The following is a 22,431-nucleotide window of genomic DNA, read 5'->3' as shown; positions in this document are numbered from 1 at the left end:
CCCGAACGTCTAGCAGCAAGACTACTTGATAGAGTGATAAGGAGACGACTTTTCGGCATCTGCAAGTGTTAGTTGTCTACTGCTGAGAAAACAAACGATATGATCCACAACATTTCTAGAAAGACAACTAGTGCAAGGGTTGTAATAATATTGCATATTACTCAAATTCTGCTTCAAACAAATATCCTAATTTCCTTCAACTAAAAAAAAAGTGCGTCCTTGTATTGTGTATATAGAATTCAATTAAAAGTATATATATTCATCATAAAATGAATGTGCTTTGTTGTTCTAGTTCAGCAAACATTGCACCCTCTGTGGAGGTAATTTGGATATCTGTCATATTTAGTACCGTGCACTTTTGCCATTGATGGTTGAAATTTTGACGATTTCCCAGTGACACGAAACACACAGTTCAAAAACATGTTACATTGTATAGAATAATATCTCGCTAGGCTTACATATAAATTTGGTATTCGAAATACTGGATGTCTGGTCGTCTGTAAGGTTTGTTTGCAAAGGGAATTGTAGCTACCACGTGATACAACAAGCAAAAAATATGCCTCCATATCTGCATTGCTCTCGGCCAATCAAAATGCGAGATTGGTGACAGGTGACATATATCTGCATAACTAAATTAGCAATGTCAGTCACTTATGACAGTAAAAGGTACTGGCTAATGTTCCATTCATACATAAATATTACACATACAATAAAAAAAGCCATGACTATAGTTTTATATGTTTATTATTAAAAAGAACTTTGCTGTGTACAAATGTAAATCAAAACTTGGCAAAAAAAAATAAAATTGTGGTTGGTAGATAAAGTGACAATCGACATCACATCTTACACTTTTCTAATATAGCTATACCTACACAAAACAATGCTAGTACTTTTTGTCTGATTGAAGTAAAACATTGCAATTGTCGAGAACTAAAAAAAAAACTGTCATTATGCTAAAACTTAAAAATTAATAATTGCATTTAAGTACTTTTGACATGATTTACTCAAATCGTGGTGTTGCACTCATGTATGGCTTCATTTTTCATATTGCATATTGCATACTACATTTACAGTGATTCATCAGCCATAAAAACCTTTTTTTTTCATGTCCTGTCCTAAAATATCGAAATACATTTACAATAAGATGTGATGTATCATTGTAAATTGTTAAATCGATTCTCTGTCATCACGGAAACCATTAGAGGGGAACTGAACAGTACCTCGCACTGCAATATGGGTGTTTAAAAACCAAGTAAAATGTTGTGACACACATATTATCTCCTTGCCTGCTATAAAACAGATATGACGAATGATGCTCCAATAAGCATAAACAGAAATGACATTTGTTAAACAACTGAAGCTGACTGACAATCTTCCAGGGCTCCAGTTAATGATGTCTGCCTAAGAGCAAAATCTGCTTATCCTCTGTTTGTTTGATGATGATTTTCAATAGATGTGCATCAAAAATGCTTTTATTGGTTTTAAAACATCCCTTCACGGTTTTTTTTTATGACAATACCTATTACATTTCAATGGTAAATGTCCCAGTTCCAAGATGCATAGGGTAATGCGAATGCATGTAGCTTGTGGTTACTTTTAGCACATTTCCTCCTCATTATATTTTGAATTATAAATACTTTCATCATTTTACATAGTAAAGATATACTGATCTCTTCAAATGTTTGTTATTACTTTGGTACTTGAGCCTTTGCTTCACTAAGATAGACACAAACTAAAATTATTGTTGCAACACGTTGATCCAATAGTGATAAGCTATTGAATGGATGTTGGTTTAATTACAGTCTCAGTAGGAGGCGTCTTTGAAAACTAGTTTAAAATTTAGAGTGACATAAACTTGCAGTGCTGTTTTGGGAATTCCAATGTTTACACTACCTTGATCACAGGGTGATTAGAATTGCACAATAGCAGAACTCTTATCACCCAATAGTGTAATCTACTGAATTGACGAACAATAGATTTATCATCATCATCATCATCATCATCATAAAAAATTTATATAGCGCCAAATTCCAAAAAGTCAAATTGTTCAAAGGCGCTAGCATGCGTCTATCTTAGTAAACCAAAGGCTTGATTACCAGAGTCATATTATATTGAGGAAAGACTAGGCACCATGAACTAAACAAATACTTTTATGCATACATCTTGGGTATCATCATGTATACACATGTAACAACCATCCCCCATGCACAGTCCCCTGCACCCACAAAATAAATGACATTGCAAGGGTAGTCATGCAGTGCATCTTTATAACAGAACTGGCAACAGGTTCATCCCCTTTAGAATTCACAGACAAACTTTACTACAACAGTCACTTATAATTATTACCTGTATAACACTGAGAACGTACCACAATGAATACGCCATACCATGATAGATATGTAAACACCTGATTTTTGTGATACTAATGACAAAGACATTTAAAACTGACATTGCCAAATAATGTCACATTATTACAAAAAAAACACTGCTATCCTGAGATAACTCATCTGATTTTAAACCATAAAAAGACAGATTTCAGTTACTTTTGTTGAAGCTTAGCTCTTCAAGTCAACTTACAAACACTTCTTTCTGCCATATATTCACATATAGCAAAGGTAATAATTTAATTTGTTCAGAAAATGTTATCTTCACAGAAAGATTCCTCCTGATTTCTGCTGCTAAATACTCTGTCCATGCATCATTGTCTAAAAGCACATGTCACAAGACATTTGCGGCAACACAACCTATCTACAGTGTTTAACTAAGTGTTTTGTCTTTAACACATAAATGTAGCTGTGATATGATTTTTTTTTTACTTTTAAATGTTTCATCTTTGGTTTGCATACATGCATAATAATATATATTGCTACAAGGTGTGATATACAAATAGCAGAAAACAAACTACAGTACAGTATAGTCAAGACATAGTGAGAATGAAACCTTAAATTTTTGGCTGAAATAGTTGCATTCTCCTTGGCTTTCTTAACTGGGAAATGTTTCTGTGGTGTTATTCTTGCCATTGAAGCTAAACAAGGTGGTACTGAATATGAACAAAATCATCATATTATACTACGTTTGCTCATATTCCAATAATTCAAATGGTCTTTATACCCAATCTTATCATTTCATGTGATAGTCATTACATTACACTATACTCTGTATGTTGGTTTTTTGTCACAAGTGTGATAGCACTTGTAGTCATAATTCTTGGATATTTCATTAAATACAACCCTTGCAGCAGTTGTCTAGAGATGTTGCTCATCAGAACATCGTTTTATCGATAGTAGATAATAAAATGTAGCTTTGAAGATGCTGAAAAGTCATCTCCTTATCACACTATGAAAGTGACATATTGATACAAAAAAAAACAATAGCAGGGGCCTCTGGTGCAGATCCATGCCATGCTTTTTATCAGTTTATGTCTGTGAAAGTTTTGTCATAGAGCAAACGAACATGGTGTGCACCAGCACCAGAGACACCTAATATACACTGTTTTGTATCAATGTGTGTCAGTTTGATAGCGTGTTAAAGAGAAATCTTTTAGTCACATTTAAAGTCAATCTTAAATTCTAAATCACTGATAATACAATGTTCTGATCAGAAGCGCATCTATAGACAAATGCTGCAAGGGATGTAATCTAGTTTCCTGCAAGATTTAAAGTTATTGTGACATCAGCTATATCATTACAGACAGGCTGTCAAGTCTTAAGTTAAACTGATTCTTAAATTAAACAATATATTTGTAAACTGCACTTTTGCTTTTGTTAAATGGACCTACACATATGTTGAGACTATCTTGGTTGCAAAGAGTTGTGTGATGCGAAATGATTAAAGATGTCACAAGCAGTGCAAAGATACTTTAGAATGAAAGAAGGAACTATTAATGTCACGTCTGGCTACATATTCTATATCATCCGAAAATATTGGTGAACAACCTGAATTCAGAATCATAAATGATATTTGGGTACATAAAGTCTTGCACAATCCACTAAATGTTTTTGAAATACAAGAGTAGCTATATGGAAAGAGTTAAATACTTGCAGACAGCAAAAATATATCTTCTGCAGTCTGATACAAAATTACACGTGTCTTATATTTCAATTCAATGGACCATTTGAATTGAATTATCAATGAGCTTAAAACACATTCCATCTTGTGACTACTTCAATTAAAATACAGTCACAAGGGTCTGGGTAGAGTTTCACGTTGTCATGGATAACACTAACTCAAGAATGAACTTGTATGGTGGTATTACTTTGAAAAGACTAAACATAATTTGAGTATCATCACAGCATATGCAATACTTCGTGACATTCTAAGATCTTGTTGTGACAGTTAATATTTGAAGAAATATTATAAAACTAATCACTATTGAAATTACTATATACATACAAAACTATCAACAGATAACTAACACAATGATCCGTCTTGGTGAAAATTGTTGCTTTAAATAAAAAATGAGTGATGTGGTGATGTTGCATGGACTGTGTGAAAGCTGGTTAACATGCCTACAGTCGAGTTTTACAGAGACCAACCCTTTTTTTTTTGAAAATTAAAAGTTAATCGCAAGTTATCTAAATAAAAAATGAATATCAGGTTTGCAACAGCTACATTGCTTCAATACATGACTTTACTCACAGTGTTTACACTATCATTTTTATATCAATTTGGTCACTAGGTAATAATGATTTCAACCATGATCTCTACACACAAAAAATCATCAAATTTATGATAAATCGGCTATTACAAATCAGATTGTCTTAAACAGTGATACTGTGAATGAATAGAAAAAGAAATACTCTTATGCTCAATATTCTATACATGCAATCACTATGATAATGATTTAATAATATGAGAATGGAAAATGGACGACTCCTACACTTTGTAGCTTAGCTAAGTCACGCAATGTTTCACCTTGCTTTGCAGACAGGAAGTGGGACTTCAAAGCAAAAGCATTCCTCTGGGTAACCTACCTTTGGACTTCATGGACTATTGCTATTTACACTATTACGCTCTCCTAACTGACATTTTGACATTTCGCTTGTACTCATGTCTACTCTGACTCCAATTTTGAGCTGGTTTCGAATGATATATTTTGCCATAGACCATGATTGGTCGAATACATAATTTAATTAGATATATTTTAATCACTTAATCAGTATTATGTAAAGTAAACAAAAAACCAGGAAAATCGTTTAAAAATTATGTATAAAAATCCATAACAACCAAAACAAATCTATGCTGTTTTGCACATTACATGTATGATGGGGTGTGGCTTAATACCAGCTCGAAAGAGCTACAGTCAGAGTAAAAAAGAGGATGAGCAAAAATTCAAAAAATCAAAATGTTGGTGAGGACAATGGAATAGTGTGGTAGTGATAGTCCTTGAAGTCTTCAGGTAAGCTAACTTCTGGGATTTTTTTTTTTTGAAAATTCATGGTATCCACTACCAACATACTACTTGAGTTGAAAGGTAATTGGCTTTTAACTTATATAACATTTACACTGTATGTACACACTTTAAATGCAGTGCCAAAGTCTCTGCATAAAAAGAATAACTTCCAAAGATAGTAACTTTGTTCTTCTGATATCATTGAGACTCTGCTTCCGCCATTTCAACATTATTTCCTTCAAAGCTGAGTACAAAATTATAAATTAGATCTGTAATGAAAAGAAAAACATACAATACTATTAGTAAAAGATGGTACGGTATGTAGAGATGGTGACATGTCATTTCCAGAGCTAAGGTGGACTTATTGCAAACCCTGAGGCTTAACCTTCATTTCACCCTTAATGATCAAATTTAAAATAATACAAAAATGTCAAGACATAATTAATAGGAGTTTAATCCAAAATTTAATGTGCTTCCATCACTCAAATCATTAGTATTTTGGTGTTAGGTAACCCCCCACTCTCATATCAGACTCAACTTGTGATTTGACAAGCAGAACATTTTCAAATAAACTAAAAAGATAAAGAAAAAGATAATTGAGATAAGTGAATTGTTACTTGATGGAATTCATACCGTCTTTGAAGTCTGGTTGAATTTGTATTTTAAGTAAGTAAAGTTTAACACACAACTCCGTTTTGTTGTTACCTCTTCATGCAAGACATCAATAGTAATGCTTTGTACTTGATTGGTTAGCTGTAATTGTGATTAGCATATCAAATGGTGCAATACATAAAAAGAATTGATACTGACTTGTTTTCACTTTGATGAAGATTCAAGTCATATGGTTGAAGATTATCTTTAAGCTTGCAGATAACTTTCATATATTAAAATGCTGATGACGTTTCTAAATCTAATGACTGCAAAGAAAGCAACATACTAGCTCCAATTCCACTCCAGCCCTATGACATCACTAAATCCCTCCAATATCCCTCCAAGACATCAGACAATACACAATGCACAGCACACAAATGCATATCCATAGTGAATATTTCCATGGCACGGGATGCTAAAGAAACCCCCCATACAAACTAGTGTATTACCCAGTGTCATTTAAATTTAAAGGGGCATAAGCTGAGTTTATACAATCAATTTTGTGGGTCACATTTGCTACATATTGAACAGTACTTGCAGTATTCTACATATACTGGTACTCGAGCGTACAAAGCTCTCCATTACAGCAGAAATATCTAAGGGTTGCCGAAAGACTGTGGTATCATACACATTTTATGTTCCCTAAGAACAACTTAGATAGATAAGAAACAGGCTTCCCACAGACCAGTCATTACAAATATAAACAACAACACACTCCTGCCAACATGCAGGCACTGTATGTGCACACACGTCACCACAGGGAAGAATGCAAGCAGACTCAAATTCATGCTATCATCAGTTTGTATGTATCAAAATCGGAGCCTGCAATGTGATGCCATTAGCTTCTTTCTCCAAAGGATGTTGTGTGTGTATGTGTATCAGTTGGGGGTCGGATGGTGTTTTTCATATTTGTAGTGAGTGGTCTGTGTGAAGCCTGTTTCTTATCTATCTAAATTGTTCTTGGGGAATACAAAATGTGTATGATACGCACAGTCTTTCAGCAACCCTTCAATATTTCTGCTGTAATTGCTATTGGTAGACCTTGCTTGGTGTTCAGCATAATGTAAGATTTCAATAGTATAATTTAGTATACACAAATATGTTGATGAAATAACTACTATCCATTATGCCATCAACTGTGACCACAACACAAGAAGACTTGGTTTTAAATACCATTGAAGACAAATATCATTATTAACATTATAATAAGAGCTTTTACAGTATTTTTAGTGAGTGAAACAGCTTATATGTACAAACTCAGCTTGTGTTATGTTTATGTGCACTTTTTGATGTATAAATCGTAACTTACAAACGATAATTTCATATTTGCAAATGCTAATTTGTAGAATTTAGAACTTGACACAGAATAAAGAATTGTGAAAGACCATCCATTTACCATGGTGAGTATGCATCTTGAATGTCGATAATACTAAATTGTGGTATTTGTAAAAATATTACAATATATCTGATACATAGCATTGGCAGATACAGAAAGTGCATGACTGTAATTGCTCTTGGATGACAAATCTCTACTCATTTCCCCCATAAATTAACTAAAACATTACAGTGACTACACACAAAACACACAATACGTACATGCATACCATGGTTTACACGGAATACATAACATAATATCTGTTGTGTCAGTCATACACCCTGGAGAGACAGGGTCTATGTCTTAGTCAAAAAGGACAAGTTAGAATGATGTTGATTGTGAGATTCTCCATCACCATGCTGAAAACATGCATTGTTATCTGTGAAGCTGCTGTCTGGTAAATAAGTTAATGACATGCAAGTACCATCAAAGGCATTTAACTTGTGTGTGAAATGACGTGTCCATCTCTGACAGGCTGATTCAGCATGGTTTATTATATTGTCCCCTTCTCACTGTAACGTTGAGAACATGAAAGTATGCCCTCTACGGACTGAAATAATGCAGTGCTTTGCTGAAGGTGGTAAAAGGTGGGTAAGCAAGTAAAATCAGCATGGCTTCCCTATTCATTATACTGGGTATCAACACCACAACTATAGTACAGTATTTGGGAAGTATGCAAATTTTACCTTCTCTTTATACCAGGTTCTCTCAATTTAGCAAAACCACTGCAATACTTCCTAGATTGTGGGAATTTCGCCCAAATGGTAGCTTTGATTTTTCAAATTTTGCATACAAAAAAAGACAGCATTTTATATTTAATAGCTATCCAAACATGACAGGTTTGCTTGAAAAATGTACAGTGAAGATTGCATGCTGACCATGAGGAATTAAAACCCTAATGAAGCAGTTCCCTGTATGATGGTGTTGGATGCTGAAAGACAAAGTTATCACGAGCAGAAATAATGTACATGTATGTATGTATGCTATGTCTTAGTTTGAATACAAGTACATGTATATCATTAAAATAATGGACTGCAAGCTAATTATTAATCATCACCTTTAATCTAATGAGCATGCATATTTGCTTTACAGTCTAACACTTCGAGTATGGTCCCTTTTCCCTAAAATTGTAGTAATGACAAGCAGGTATGTACATGTTAAATGCCACCAAGCCAAACTCTAAGCAGTGGTGATTTTTTTTAGCTTATTAGAGAAGTGCAACAATACCTACTACAATCATAAGTGAGTCTTGTCAATACTTGGAGGGGTCAGGTTCAAAGAAGGTAATCTCTTGGTGTACCAATCCTACAATCAGAGCAGGTAAAGCAATGCCAGCAACACAAAATGCAAGACAAACTACATAGTATTATTTCTAAGTGGGTTGGTATGCAAGACAAACTACATAATTATATTATTCCTATGTGGACAGTTACAGGTGCAGAACAGTAAGTTATAAGTGAACCATAACCAAAGGCTATGTTGCTTAGATTAATACACACCTTAAAGAACATTTGCCCACAAATAGCCATTAAAATGTGGCTTTATCTGTACCGATTAGTACGATTAAAACAAGGATGTATCATAACCATCACTACTTAATACATCCATGGTTCAAATAAATAGAAGAAAATGCTTAAAAATTGATGTGCTTGAGTTAAAATTAACTGGTAACTTATATGCAAACAGCCATTATGTACATTAATGTGTTCATATGGATGAACCTTGGGTATTTATTTTTAATTTTTTAATTTATAGAACAATTTTATCATGGCTTCCTACTTGAGAAATCAAAGTGAAACAACATTGACAAAGTCTGAGTAAAAAAATCAATACCCAATCCTCATCCATATTATCTGGCCACTTTCAGAGAAGTGTCTCAAGACAAATTTACGACATGATTAATAAATTTGGAAATTACTTTCAATTTACGGCCTACATTTACACTAAAGATACATCATTAGTGGTGCTTCCTTCAAGACTTTTCAAACTATACCACTCAATGGAAGAACAACTAGTATTTTATCTTGGTGTTTTCCCATAAAACAGTCCCTTCACATTGCTGATCATGAAACCGCAACCATTTTACTTAACATTCATACAATGCATTAGTGTTAAAAATAAATTAATGTTATTGTTACATTAAAAGCAGTTATCATAAAAATGGCAAAAAGAAAACAAGTAAGCTAAAAGAAGCAACAACAAAACTGCACAAAAATCTTGGACTTCATCAAATTCGTAAAGTAAGTGCAAAACAAATAAACTGTAATCTGCCAAAGGAATATTCATGGAATAGTTTGATGACAACAAATGAAAAAAAATGAAGTCACAGAAACAGTAGGGTAAAACATTTCATACAAAACAAACATAAAAAGGTAAGAAGACATTGCAAAATATCTTCATCAGCCAAACTGTGGTACATGAAAAAGACTAAACTCATGCAGTCACAAAGAATGAAATAAAAATGTGTTAAACGAAAAAAAAAAATTAATCCGGCCACTATGTTTGCACAAAAATAATTGAAATCAGCCAAAATATGTTACTGAGCTCTATCATACAATATTACACAAAACGACATAATTAAGCTAAAATGTGTTACACACAAAAACCTAACTCAGTCACAAAAAGAGTTACACAAATATAAAACCTCACTCACCTTTCCACTCTGGTACAGACAATTCCATGCCTTCAAAACTGTCATCATATAATTCCCCAGTGGGTTCGTCATCTGGATCATGGTATTGTGATACATATGGATGCTTCAGAGCTTCTTCAGCAGTTATTCTATCATCTATATCCAAAACAAGCATTTGTTCTAACAAATCGATGGCTGTGGGATTGGCTCCAAGAAAGTATTCACTGAAGCTCCTCTTGGCCATCTTAGGAAGAGACTTTATATAAGTTCTTGCCTGTGTATAAATATAAATTGCATGCCATTGTTAAATTTACTCGAGAAGAATAGCATACAGTTTTACAAAATCTAAATAATACACATTCACACTGGCTTATACCACTAAAACTTGTTAAGATAAATTGCTCTCAGTCCAATACTGTGGAAAGTAGCTGACACTTCAAAGAGCCGAGTCACTACACTACTGAAAGTGTTGAACAGATATTTACTACTGTTCTCCATTATCATTGTTATAATTGTATAAATTGTTCATCTTTTGGATGTCATCAGTGGACAACTATCTTTTACATAATATGATAACCAAGAAACCAAGATATACATGTATTCTGTAAAGTTATCTATAATTCTATAATTTAACGAAACCCTTTCACTTGATAAGGGGTTGCTTTGTGCTCAGTTGTTATCTTATGACATGCATACATACATACATACATACATACATACATACATACATGATATATACATACATACATACATACATACATACATACATCCATCCATCCATCCATCACTTCTTTACATAAATTTGTATTTACCACAACATCATCAGTAGACAACAATATAAAATGTGCACATCAGGTACATGTACAAGTGTTCAATACACTTGAATAAAACTCACCTCTTCACTCTTAATCTTGCCCAACAGGTCATCATTTGGGGTTCCTACCAACTTCATTATTCTTAAGAGTTGATCAATATCTGTGTAGTACTAACGTCAAGGAAATATGAAGTCTGAAGTGTACAGCTCATAACATATGATTGAGATATTCATTAGTTTGTACTTTTGAGGAAATTCTAATATTTACAGTCCAACTTATCAAGAATGCATCTAATGACATCTTTATTTAACATTTTTTAAAATTCATCACAGGCAAACCAAGTATCTGTAACTAATTTGTAAGGTCTACACAACTTGAGATACAAAGAATGCTTAACCTTAACTTGGCCATACGGATGATGATTGGGTACTTATTTTGTATTTTTAATTTATAAAACAATTTTATCATGGCTTCCTACTTGAAAAATCAAACATTGACAGAGTCTGTGTTTGTACCTCAATACATTGCAAAAGGCTAAAAAATGTGTTAAAAAGTTTGATCATGTACGTAAAATAACAAAGATTTCCATATTTATTATGCTTTTGCAATGTATTGACTTACAAACATGGACTTGGCATATGTTGTTTCACATTCATCTTTCAAATGGGAAGCTATGATAAAATTGTATTATATAAATTAAAAATCCAAAATAAAAACCAAATCCTCCTCCATATGGACTGGACACTTTAAACTAGTAAAGTTTATCTCGACAAACTATCTGATGTCAAGATAGAACACACCTATTTACTGGGGTATAAAACATACTGACCTCAGTCTGAACTACTACTTTACAGAACTTGTATGACAACCATATTATGCAGACTGTGTGGCTGACTTCCAACACATGACCTTCATAAAACCAAACATATATACATACATACAAATGTAGTACACATCTTTTAACACACACACACAATAGCTGACCTTTTCTCAAACAAACCTCAAACTTTTGATTCACTATTGCAAGGATACGGTCAGAACCTGGAAACAAAGTTCTGGAGGTAAGCAACTCAGCCATAATACAGCCTACTGACCAGATATCAACTGAAAAAAACGAAAGAAGTTTATAAATATTACAGCATTCAATAATTCTTGCTGAGGTTGAATAATGCAACCTTTGAATATATCATACACTCTACTTTAAACGTGAGCAATACAAATGTAAACACAGAGATCAAAGTTCACACACAAGTATTGTGATGGTTACAGAAATATAAGTATTTCAACTACAGGTGCATTAGAGATACATGTATGTACATTCCTTTGTAATCATAAATCTAGAAAATTCTACGTAATTCTGTACATCTTAATTCTTAGAAATGTCCAAGCATGTACTTTACACCACACTGAAACCTCACATGAATGACTGGGGTAACATCTAGAATCACATGAAATGATGAATGTTACTATATTATATACGATAGTTTCACTGATAATGAGTGGAGGTCTCTGTACGTACTTGTTCCTGTTTGTACTGTAAAGGTACAAGGTATTTACCTGTTTGTGTATAGTGCATCCAATTCAACATAATCTCTGGTGCCCTGTACCACCGTGTGGCTACATATCCTGTCATTTCATCATCTGTCATTCTGGCCAAGCCAAAGTCTAAAATCTGTCATAGGGCAAACAAAATATGATATACATTTTGTACAGTATGAGATGATAATACCTATATTAGCCTAAATAAGTTTGGAAATTTCTTGGTATTTTCAAATTAATATCAACTGAATTAATCATAATAATATTCATTATATTTAGATGGACATATTAGCATTAATAATTAATATTTATACCTTGACTATTCAAACTAGATTTTACTTTTGTAAAATAAATCGCATATTAAATACTAAAAATAGCCATTTCTGTACATGAAAATAATTATGTACATTTCTGGACATATACATTTTGTATTTATCAGACCATGCAACACTAATCAATATATATTTGTATACTGTAAGATCCTACAGGCAGAAATTTCTCATCAGTATATTATACAGTCATCTTAGAAATAAGTATATGTGCTCAAGTTTGAACACCTTGCACTGAAGAAATGGTGCAGAGGGTCTGAAATTCCAGCAATATAGCTATTGCCCTTTGTACATGTAATATATGTACACAATGTACTATAAATCATTGACAGTACAAAATGTACATCATGTAGAATATAAAAGATGAAGTTTAATACATGATTTATCAAATAAAGATTTTGAAATGTCGACATTTTGTGCATGAATTCTTTCTCTAGTTCTGCTATCTACATGTAGTTACATTGTAGCAATCACTATTAAGTTTCAAATAATATACATGTATATTTAATATATCTAGATTTTGTAGATCATTCATAGACATTTTCCCCACTCACTGTATGTATGATAATCTGATCCATGAATACAAAATTTATCAACTTAACATAACTACATGTTTGTTTTTTACTTTACTTCAACAGTCCTAGCAACATTTACACCAAATACATGTAATTATCAACAGTAGCAAATGGTTAGAATAATACAGAGAAACATGCTTCTGTGGAAATGATGATGAAAATTCATCTTTACCTGCTTCAAATTTAACAAAGTTCTAGCAACATTTACCCATTGCTATTATCACCAGAAGAAAAGCATACATTACATGGTATAGTATACTGTAAGTAGACATAGAACCATACATGTACATGTACTATTTGTGGAAGTGATAAAAAGAAATACTGAAATTTGTCACAAATTTGCTAAAGTCATTATTTGGAGGTGATATTCCAGATAACATTTGTGACTTATTTATTTCTTATCCTGCCATCACTTCCGCAATATCCTGACTTTTCAATTAAATTTAATCACCCTATATGCATGTCTGCCCACGGAAAAATTAGCATACAGTACAGTACAGTACACAATGATATATTTGAAGATTTGAAGGAGTCAATCACACTATCAAGGGAGTTCAGTCGCTATAAATTCGATTTGTGAATGTTTAGTATCCTTGAGAATCATACATGTATTCAGTAAATGTATGATATAATTATTTGATATAATATTTCACAAACCTTGAGTTCACAGTCTTCATTTACTGCTATATTACTTGGCTTCAAATCCCTGTGGACAATACCAGCTGAATGGACATACTGAAAAAAAAAAAAATAAATAAATGTGAGTTTAGAATTGAATAATTCCAGCTGAGTGAATGTGACTGAAATACATCACATCGTGACATGCATATTGTATAATGTTCCTAAAAACTCAGTAACAGTGTAACACAACAAATGCTGAAGTATAGAAAACAAGATCTTAAAATTAACAATTTCAGCTGAATGAACTTCCTGAAAATTATGCAAACAATCTTTTTAAAAATTTGTGGAAAAAATAAGTATACCAATAAAAATAAGATCTACCAATTATTATTATTATTATAATTTATTATAATATTATATTGTTATTAATTTGATAGTTATTGACCAGATGATGCTCTGTTACTATGGCAAAATCAATACATAATTTTTAAAAAACCCTTGAGTTGAGTTTAGTTGAGACCATCTCATTTTCGTTTGTGTTTTTGTGTTATTTATAATAAATGTTTATTAAAAGTGAGAGGAAAATAACAACTACACTGTACATGTACTCTAAGTCAGTTGGGATAGTGATGACAAATGATCCAATGTAAGGTGACATATGCCTAGTGTTGACAAACTCAAATATTAGTATAAAGTGTCTGAATACAGTCAGGAATACTAGAAATGTTAGTATGGCCTTGATATAACAATTGCAAAAAATATGCTTTGTTAATTTACTTATAATGCATAATGAAAGAATAACATGTATTTGTTTGGATCTCAAGGTCTCCACATCACTTTATATTTGAATTCTTACAGTAGCTTACACAAAATGTAAATCCATAGTATTATACACATGTATATTTTCATTCTTTTTTTTCTTCTTATTTACAAATTATTTCATGTTGGCATACTTCAACTTGTACCTATTTGCTTTAATTAAGCATTTATAGGTAAGGTACCAACATTCCCTATCAGTATCCCACAAATTTACAATTTGTCAGTAAACAATTAAATGGTTCAATGATGTTTAATAACAATTATGTGCACTCTTCACACTCAGTTGTCAAATAAAGTGTACACACAGAGACAGCACCATTAACAATTATCATACAGGTAATATAGCTAATTTGAAGTCATCAACCATGTCCAATAAAATGTCTGGTAATAGTATGCAGTCACTCATAACATTTACAGGAGATCGAATCCCAAGCCACACCAAAGACATAACTTACAGGGACAGATTAAAAGCAACTTTAAATGCACACCTTTATAATTCTCAGGAAACACATTGTATAATTTTTCTTTACTTAACCTGTCATTATTATCTTTTACACTATTAATGCATATTTATTAGTACTGCTATTTTTTATTTATTGCTCAATTATGCATTTTGTAATACTAATTTATTTTTTGTATATGTGTCTGGGTCACAGACTTGACCTTTTCAGATAGAACTACTTCTGTAACCTTCACCAGATACATTTGCACATTCCCTTGATAATAATTTCTTCCTTGAAATGCACATTTTGTTTTGTATCTGGTGAGTGAACATTTCAATTCAACTGTGGTATGCATGTATATTTCAATTGACAAAAATTAATAAAATATAGTACAACATCACACCGCTCCTACTGGTGCTTTAATTATAAGAACAGTCTCTCAATCATTTTTGAAGACGTTCCATTCTAAAGAATAAAGCCATGTCTATTGTTGCAGAATTCATTAAGACTGGTGTGGTGACATATTAGGTACATATTTTGTGTAGAGATAAGCCAATACTTCTGAGGCCATGGCCAATTAGGACTTATAATAGTCATTCTATTTTGATATACCTGTGTAACTCTATTTTAATATACATGACATGTTAACATCTTATGTGATGTACACATACATGATGTACATGTAGTAAGTGAATATCAGTACCTATCACTCACAGTCTCCACAGTTACATTCATAAACATATCATTTTTTACTATTAATATACATGTAGACTATAAATAATAATATTATATTGTTCAAAGAACTGGAGACCCATCAATGAAGAGGAGCTCAGTCTCTTCAAAATAGTTGGGTTAGAAATCTATTGTTCACTATATTATTCATTGACAGAACCTCAATATACATTGTACATGTAGCCTTGTAGGTTATAATTCATTCAATTGTATAAAAAGCACTTCTGGCACTGTCTGTAACACTACATGTACATTGTATCTTGACTTGCACACATTTACTGCAGTAGCATTAAGTGCTGAAATAGCAAATTCATGTAATTATACATTACACAGAGTGTTTCAACAATTCCAGTTTTATATTCGTTGGTCTTCTTGTAATTCATGAATGCCTTTGCTTGATATGTGTGTACTTTCTTTCTCAGAATTTATACAAAATAACTAAATTTTGAATCAAACTTCTGCAAATGGTGCACAACTCGTCGAAGATTTCAACTGTTTTGTACTGATTACTGCAAATAACTATACTTAAATACATGTAGCAGTTGGTCCTACTGTGGATAGGGAAAACCCCCATATGTTTCCCTACATTGAAAAAATACAGAAGAGTAGCAAACAATCGCTTCTTTTCTGACAACTAACAATAGCAAGTTTGTAAAAATACTCACATGTCATACAAGTTGTATTTTGTAGAGTACAATTACACAATATCAGTTGTAAAAAGACATGTCATGTGATATCGTGTAATTGTTTATTGAAAGAGATTCATGTACATGTAATACTAGCTGAGAAACCATTTTATGCACACACTATAATTTAGTCCTATTTCTAATATTACGACTTGAAAATCAGACGTTTCCAAAAGTCAAACATGTTAGACCTTTTTATAAACATTTTACATTTGTTGGTCTAAGTAGGCTACAATGCCTTAACTACATTGTACCTGTTCTTTCACTTTCGTTTAATCACTTTTCAATGCTTTGTTTGAGCAAACAGAGTTGTTGATATAGTCTTTGAACCCAAGTAGTAGTACATACATGTACTAGTAAGCACCAGGTTTAATGTCTAAGCCAGTGAATTTCCACTGAAATTTTACTACAATTTTTAACAACATTTTCATCTATCGCTCATGTGGAAGAGAAAATATTTTCCATTTCATGAGAGCCAGGGGAACTGCAGACAATTTTACTTACTTATCACTCTACTCAAAGCTGAACTACCGGGGTAGCTGCAACTAGAACATTTTTTTTAAACCATGTTCTTAGATACAATGTATAATGACTTAATCGTAACATCATACACACACTGCAAAGTATTGAATTACATGTAATGTGAATAAACACATTTATGTAGCAGTTCACATAGTACATGTAGTATGGTGCAATATAACCAATCAAATTGAGTTTTGGCTCCACACGCAAAATTCAGCACCCCAATGGATCATGATTTCCACCACTTACTTGCTACACTACTCATAGATAAAACAGACCTCAAAGTGACATGTAAAATGTCTAATTATTAGTACTTAGCAATTTTAGTGAATATATTGTCTGATTTTAAAAAATCATACCCTGGTTACAGCTACATGTAGAGCAGTTTTGATGAGTGAAAATGTGCTGAAGTAACAGCATGTCAAACCACTAACTTAATATAAGGATTGCGTGGCTTACCTTGAGTCCTCGGAGAATTTGGTACACTAAAAATTGTACATGGTCATCAGTCAACTTTTGACATTTGACAATGTTATTGAGGTCAGCTCCCATGAGATGAGTTACCAAGTAGACATCCTTGAAATACTCAATGTTAGTAACTGGTGTAAAGACATCCAATAGTCCAATAATCTGTATGAGTGATGAAAGAAACGAGGTGTTAACACAGTGATAGTGAACAGAACTTTCAATTAGCTAGTAGTACACACATAAAACCATGTGAGTTAGAAACCATGTGAATTAGAAAGTCTATTAGGGAGATTTGGATACTGTGACTTCAACATCTATAATTAGAGAACATCACATGCACGTTAATGCATAAAGTGTTTTTCAAAACCCAGTAACAACAGAAACTGAAGTCAAGTATACAAATAAGCAATATTTCAACATTTTGTAGGGTGATCCAGGCTACCTCAGGTAGGACTTACTGTTACATGTATCTATTTTTCTGATAAAATTTCTTTAAAAAAATGATGTTGTCAGGGTTTTTTTGTATTCAAATTGTTGTACAGATTGTCATGCCTTAATGATAATTCTATGTGATTTTGTAATTTTCCGCCAATGTTCATAGCAAATAATTTAGTGCAAAGGTTTGGTGTCAGCAAGGAATATTGGAGGGGGGGGGGGGCAGTTACACAAAATTTAGTTAGCAAAATCAATATACATTCAATTATGTACATCATACATGTATAATTTTTCAATCATATCTGAGCAGCAAGACAAGTGACTAAAGTAGGAACAGTGTCCCCTCCTGGCTTTCTAGAAGTTGTACAAACAAAATACAATGTATGTGTTGGTGAGTGGTCAACGCAGTCTTTAGAGGTGTGATAGGAAAACTAGTGTTATGGATATATTTTAAGCATAATATTATCAATATAGATTTTACCAATCTTTGTTTTTACCAAGTTAGTGTAGGAAACAAGATCTACATGTATAGATACTTGTCAACTCCCCTTGTTTCTTTCTTGCCTTTTGCAAAATACATGTAAGAGGGACCACTGAATTGAAAACAAACCTACATCCTTGGATAACATATCTGATTATTCCAGTGCATGTAAGGAGCTCTAATGGATAAGCTGGTAAATTATATCAACCACTCTGTGAGTAAAATTCCTACTCTCACTTTATTCCCTCAATTTCACATGCCTATACACATACCAAATCCTAGAATATAAAACATGATAGTGTACATTGTATTCTTCACTTACGTTTTCATGGTCCATATGTTTAAGTAGTCGCAATTCACGATAACTTCGTTTAGCATGTATAGAAGACTGAAATGGTCTGGCTAGTTTCTTTATTGCAACTTTTGTCTCTGTATCGGCATCATAAGCAGAGCTGTCAATTAAAAAGAAAAGTAGTCATTTTATGAATGGTGCAACTTACATTGTACAAATAACATATATATGCTCAATTAAATTTATGTAAAATATCACTATATAAGGAATTACATCTTCATAAGTCTAAAATGTGTTTACTTAAGTACATTTGTACATGACACTGTGATAGTTTTAGATGTACGGTACACTACAAATTATATGTTGTACAAACAATGCTCTTTACAATGGCAATCAGTAAACTTGAAACAAGCAAAATCTGTCTAAGATTGGTACATTTGTATATTTTATCATTCAGCTTAACATTGCCTCTTATATCACCAGGCATACCAAAATCTTACGAACATTCAATTGCTGCTGTAGTATTTTCTTTGCATGAATACCATTATCTTAGAAGTTAGAACATCATTGCCATCACAGTAACATAAACATGTCACACATATCAGTGACACAGTGCATTAAAATGCAACAGTTAGATTTCACTTTTTGTCAAGTCTGACAGTGTTTGTCAGACGTCAATGATAAGATCATTTAGCAATTGACAGTAGGGTACATGTATTTGTCACACAAGACAATAATAAAGTCATCAATGCTACTATTTTTGTCAAGCCAGATGATGATGTTTCTACAGAATTGGATTCCGTTGTAATACTATATATACAATGTAACTGCAAAGCCAATATCTCCACGATGTTTCACTTCTGCTAAAATGCGACGGCTGTGAGTGTATCCTTTTTGTACAACCACTGTGACCACAAGACAAATATTTATGTGTGTGTACCATGTATGAAATTATTGATAAATGGCGCGCTAATAATATAAGATCATTTCTTTCTTATTAATTTTGTTGATTATGGTGTAAGTCTTGTAACATAGGATAAATACACTATTTTATTATGACTTGGAGTCAGGTATGTTTTAGAACCTCATAAAAATAATAAATCATGATTAAAATATAAATAATTAATTTGATTAATATTGAATCCATGATGTTAGGTGGTTAATTTATCCATGTCTCTAACTTTATCATAACTGTCAATCCTCAGCTATTAGAGAAGGCATACGTATACACAAAAGTATACAATACAATGTAGTTAAATCACCAAACTACAGTCATTCCAAGATTTAACTTTTACTTATATTCACAGAGTCTCAATACTAAAGAAAGCTAATAATCACTGTATAATTAAATGTATATGAACAATGTCATTTTATTGGTTTATGGTAATATTCAAGACATGACATGTACTGTAATTGACAATCATTTACAAATGTATCAATATCAACATTACCACTCACCTGGTAATTAAAGTTACAACATCTATTTACCTGTGTAACATGTATTGTTTATACATTGTAAAAAATCATGTTGTTTATTTCAGAGTAGTATCAATATTTTATGTCTGCTAGAATAAACCAAGCATTTATTTTTATGAATACAGATACCCTAGAGTGACTCCTGGGTGTACGATAAAACAAATAAAATAAAATAAGTACCATTAGGACTGTATTCTACAAAAGTGGCACAAGCCGAGTTTATACAGTTTTTGCTAACTTGAAAATACATAAACTCCATTAACTAATAAGTATAATTTTAGTGTCGATTCATACCTTCAAGTTCTATGTCATTACAATTTGTGTTCTGGCATTCTTAGAATTGGTGATTGCATACATGTAGTACTGAGTTTTTTTGATACGTATAATAAATTACGTCACCAACATTATAAGTTATATCCTAGTTCATGGTTTTGAGTTTTGAGCAAGTGATGGTTAAGTGTACATCAGTAACTCGAACACTGTGAGCACCTTTTACTAGTAACATACAGAAAAAAAATACATGCAAAACACCACCTTGTAAGTTGTATCGCTTTAATTTCCATTATGAAAAAGTAGATCTGAGTATACCTCGGTAAGTGGTGTACACAGACAAAAATCTAACACATTCTTCCAAACATAAACACTTGTCTTTCGAAGAGGGGGAATAACCTGACCTCTGAGACTACACAATGACTAAGCGGGTCCCTGTGACCACACAACTGTGTGTGTAGCCCATGTCACGTTGTAAGACGTGTAATAAATTATATCCCCACCCCTCTCTGACTCAGAACTCTAGAAAACACGATGTAAACTTAAAAAATTATATAACCTAATCTGTGAGGATAATCTGGCAGAGAACAAGACGATTTGCCACTATCACTTACCAAACTTGACCATATGCGCCAGACCCTACGGGTGTCAATTGTTGGTACCTGTTTGGGACTTCCCACATCGTCTTGTTCAACTCCACGACATAATAATCAGGTTTTCGGTGGCTGGAGGGAGTCGCCATGTTCGACTCTTCGTTGTTGTCGTCGTCCACAAAACCAGACCGAAACATAAACCACAAAAAGGAGAAAATTGTTGTTCTTCGTTAGCGCACAAATTCAAAGATAAATTAGTCCAAAGTCCTGTGATGTTTGACAAACGGGGTATTTCCAACTCATTTGAGCGGATGTGGAGACACGGAAGTGAAGTAGGAGCTTTTGATTGATATATCCGGGGAATAAGGCTTAACCTAAAATGTGATTCACGTAAGGAGAACAGTTTGCGCCCAATAATTTCAAAATACTCCACTTTGTTACTTTAAAAATAAGCCTTTAAATATGGATATGAGTGTTTTAAGGGATCTTCACCATTAGAGTACCAACATAGAGTTCGTAGAAAATTTGTACACACCCACTTTTAATGGTTTCGCTCGAACATTAACCTGCGAGATTTTGCGAGACTTCGAGCGTAACCCTTCACCTGTAATGACCTTTCAACCCAGACATGTAGACTCTGTTACATTAATACTCCAAAATATACCCATGAAATTTTAAAAAGGACGACGACTTTTTGTTTGTCAAATGAAAGTTCTATGTACACACACATAGCACAAACTTTTAACAAACTGTTCACCTCGTCCCCCCCCTTTTCAGCTGCTACATGTTTAATTAGCAATAAACTCGAAATGTTCAGGGACTCCAAAAGTTGTTTTAAAAATCAATGACTTAAGTGCAGTGCTGAAGATATCTACACAAATCATTGTCATTTTTTTCACTTGTTATACAACGAATATAACATAACAAGCTTCTTAGTCGTCTTTTTTCTTATCAATCAACTTTACGGGAGTAAGAAAACTTTGGGAGGTGTCAGTTATTATGGGATAAGACTGAGGACATGCCAACACTGGTCTGTTAAAATTTCTTGAGGAAAAAGGATACAAAATGCATAATTATGATTTTATGTTTTCATTTTCTTATTGATTGCCCTCAACATGATAATGAGAAAGATGTTTTATTTTCTTCTATACCACTGAAATGTGCTCACTTTCTTAAAAAGTAATTTAAAAGACAAATTTTCTGTATATTGTTATAGTTCAGATGATAAACGTCCATTTGCGAAATTTCTTTCTGAGACATGTAAATCAAAACACATGATCTTTCC

General features: G+C 32.8%; 1 protein-coding gene across 1 annotated transcript; it reads right to left on the bottom strand.

Moving 5' to 3' along the window:
- Window positions 1–5,300: 5,300 nt before the first annotated feature.
- LOC144438480 (mitogen-activated protein kinase 14B-like) lies at window positions 5,301–21,452 on the bottom strand. The gene is made up of 9 exons (XM_078127520.1): window positions 21,168–21,452; window positions 18,838–18,967; window positions 17,591–17,761; window positions 13,966–14,043; window positions 12,423–12,537; window positions 11,898–11,969; window positions 10,946–11,025; window positions 10,072–10,324; window positions 5,301–5,661 (listed from the first exon to the last, which is right to left on the bottom strand). The coding sequence occupies exons 1-9, from the start codon at window positions 21,341–21,343 to the stop codon at window positions 5,591–5,593; spliced, it is 1,146 nt and encodes a 381-aa protein (XP_077983646.1). The 5' UTR covers window positions 21,344–21,452; the 3' UTR covers window positions 5,301–5,590.
- Between the last annotated feature and the right edge of the window lie 979 nt (window positions 21,453–22,431).

This window comes from Glandiceps talaboti, chromosome 1 (genome assembly GCF_964340395.1).
Source record: "Glandiceps talaboti chromosome 1, keGlaTala1.1, whole genome shotgun sequence".
NCBI classification, from domain to species: domain Eukaryota; kingdom Metazoa; phylum Hemichordata; class Enteropneusta; family Spengelidae; genus Glandiceps; species Glandiceps talaboti.
This window is presented reverse-complemented; position numbering and strand designations above follow the sequence as displayed.

Coding starts and splice junctions, on each gene's coding strand:
- LOC144438480 (XM_078127520.1), bottom strand. CDS start 21,343: ATGTTTCGGTCTGGTTTTGTGGACGACGACAACAACGAAGAGTCGAAC. Junction 14,044..17,590: donor AAATTCTCCGAGGACTCAAG/GTAAGCCACGCA, acceptor TTTTTTTTTCAG/TATGTCCATTCAGCTGGTAT. Junction 5,662..10,071: donor GTCTGTACCAGAGTGGAAAG/GTGAGTGAGGTT, acceptor TTTTCATTACAG/ATCTAATTTATAATTTTGTA.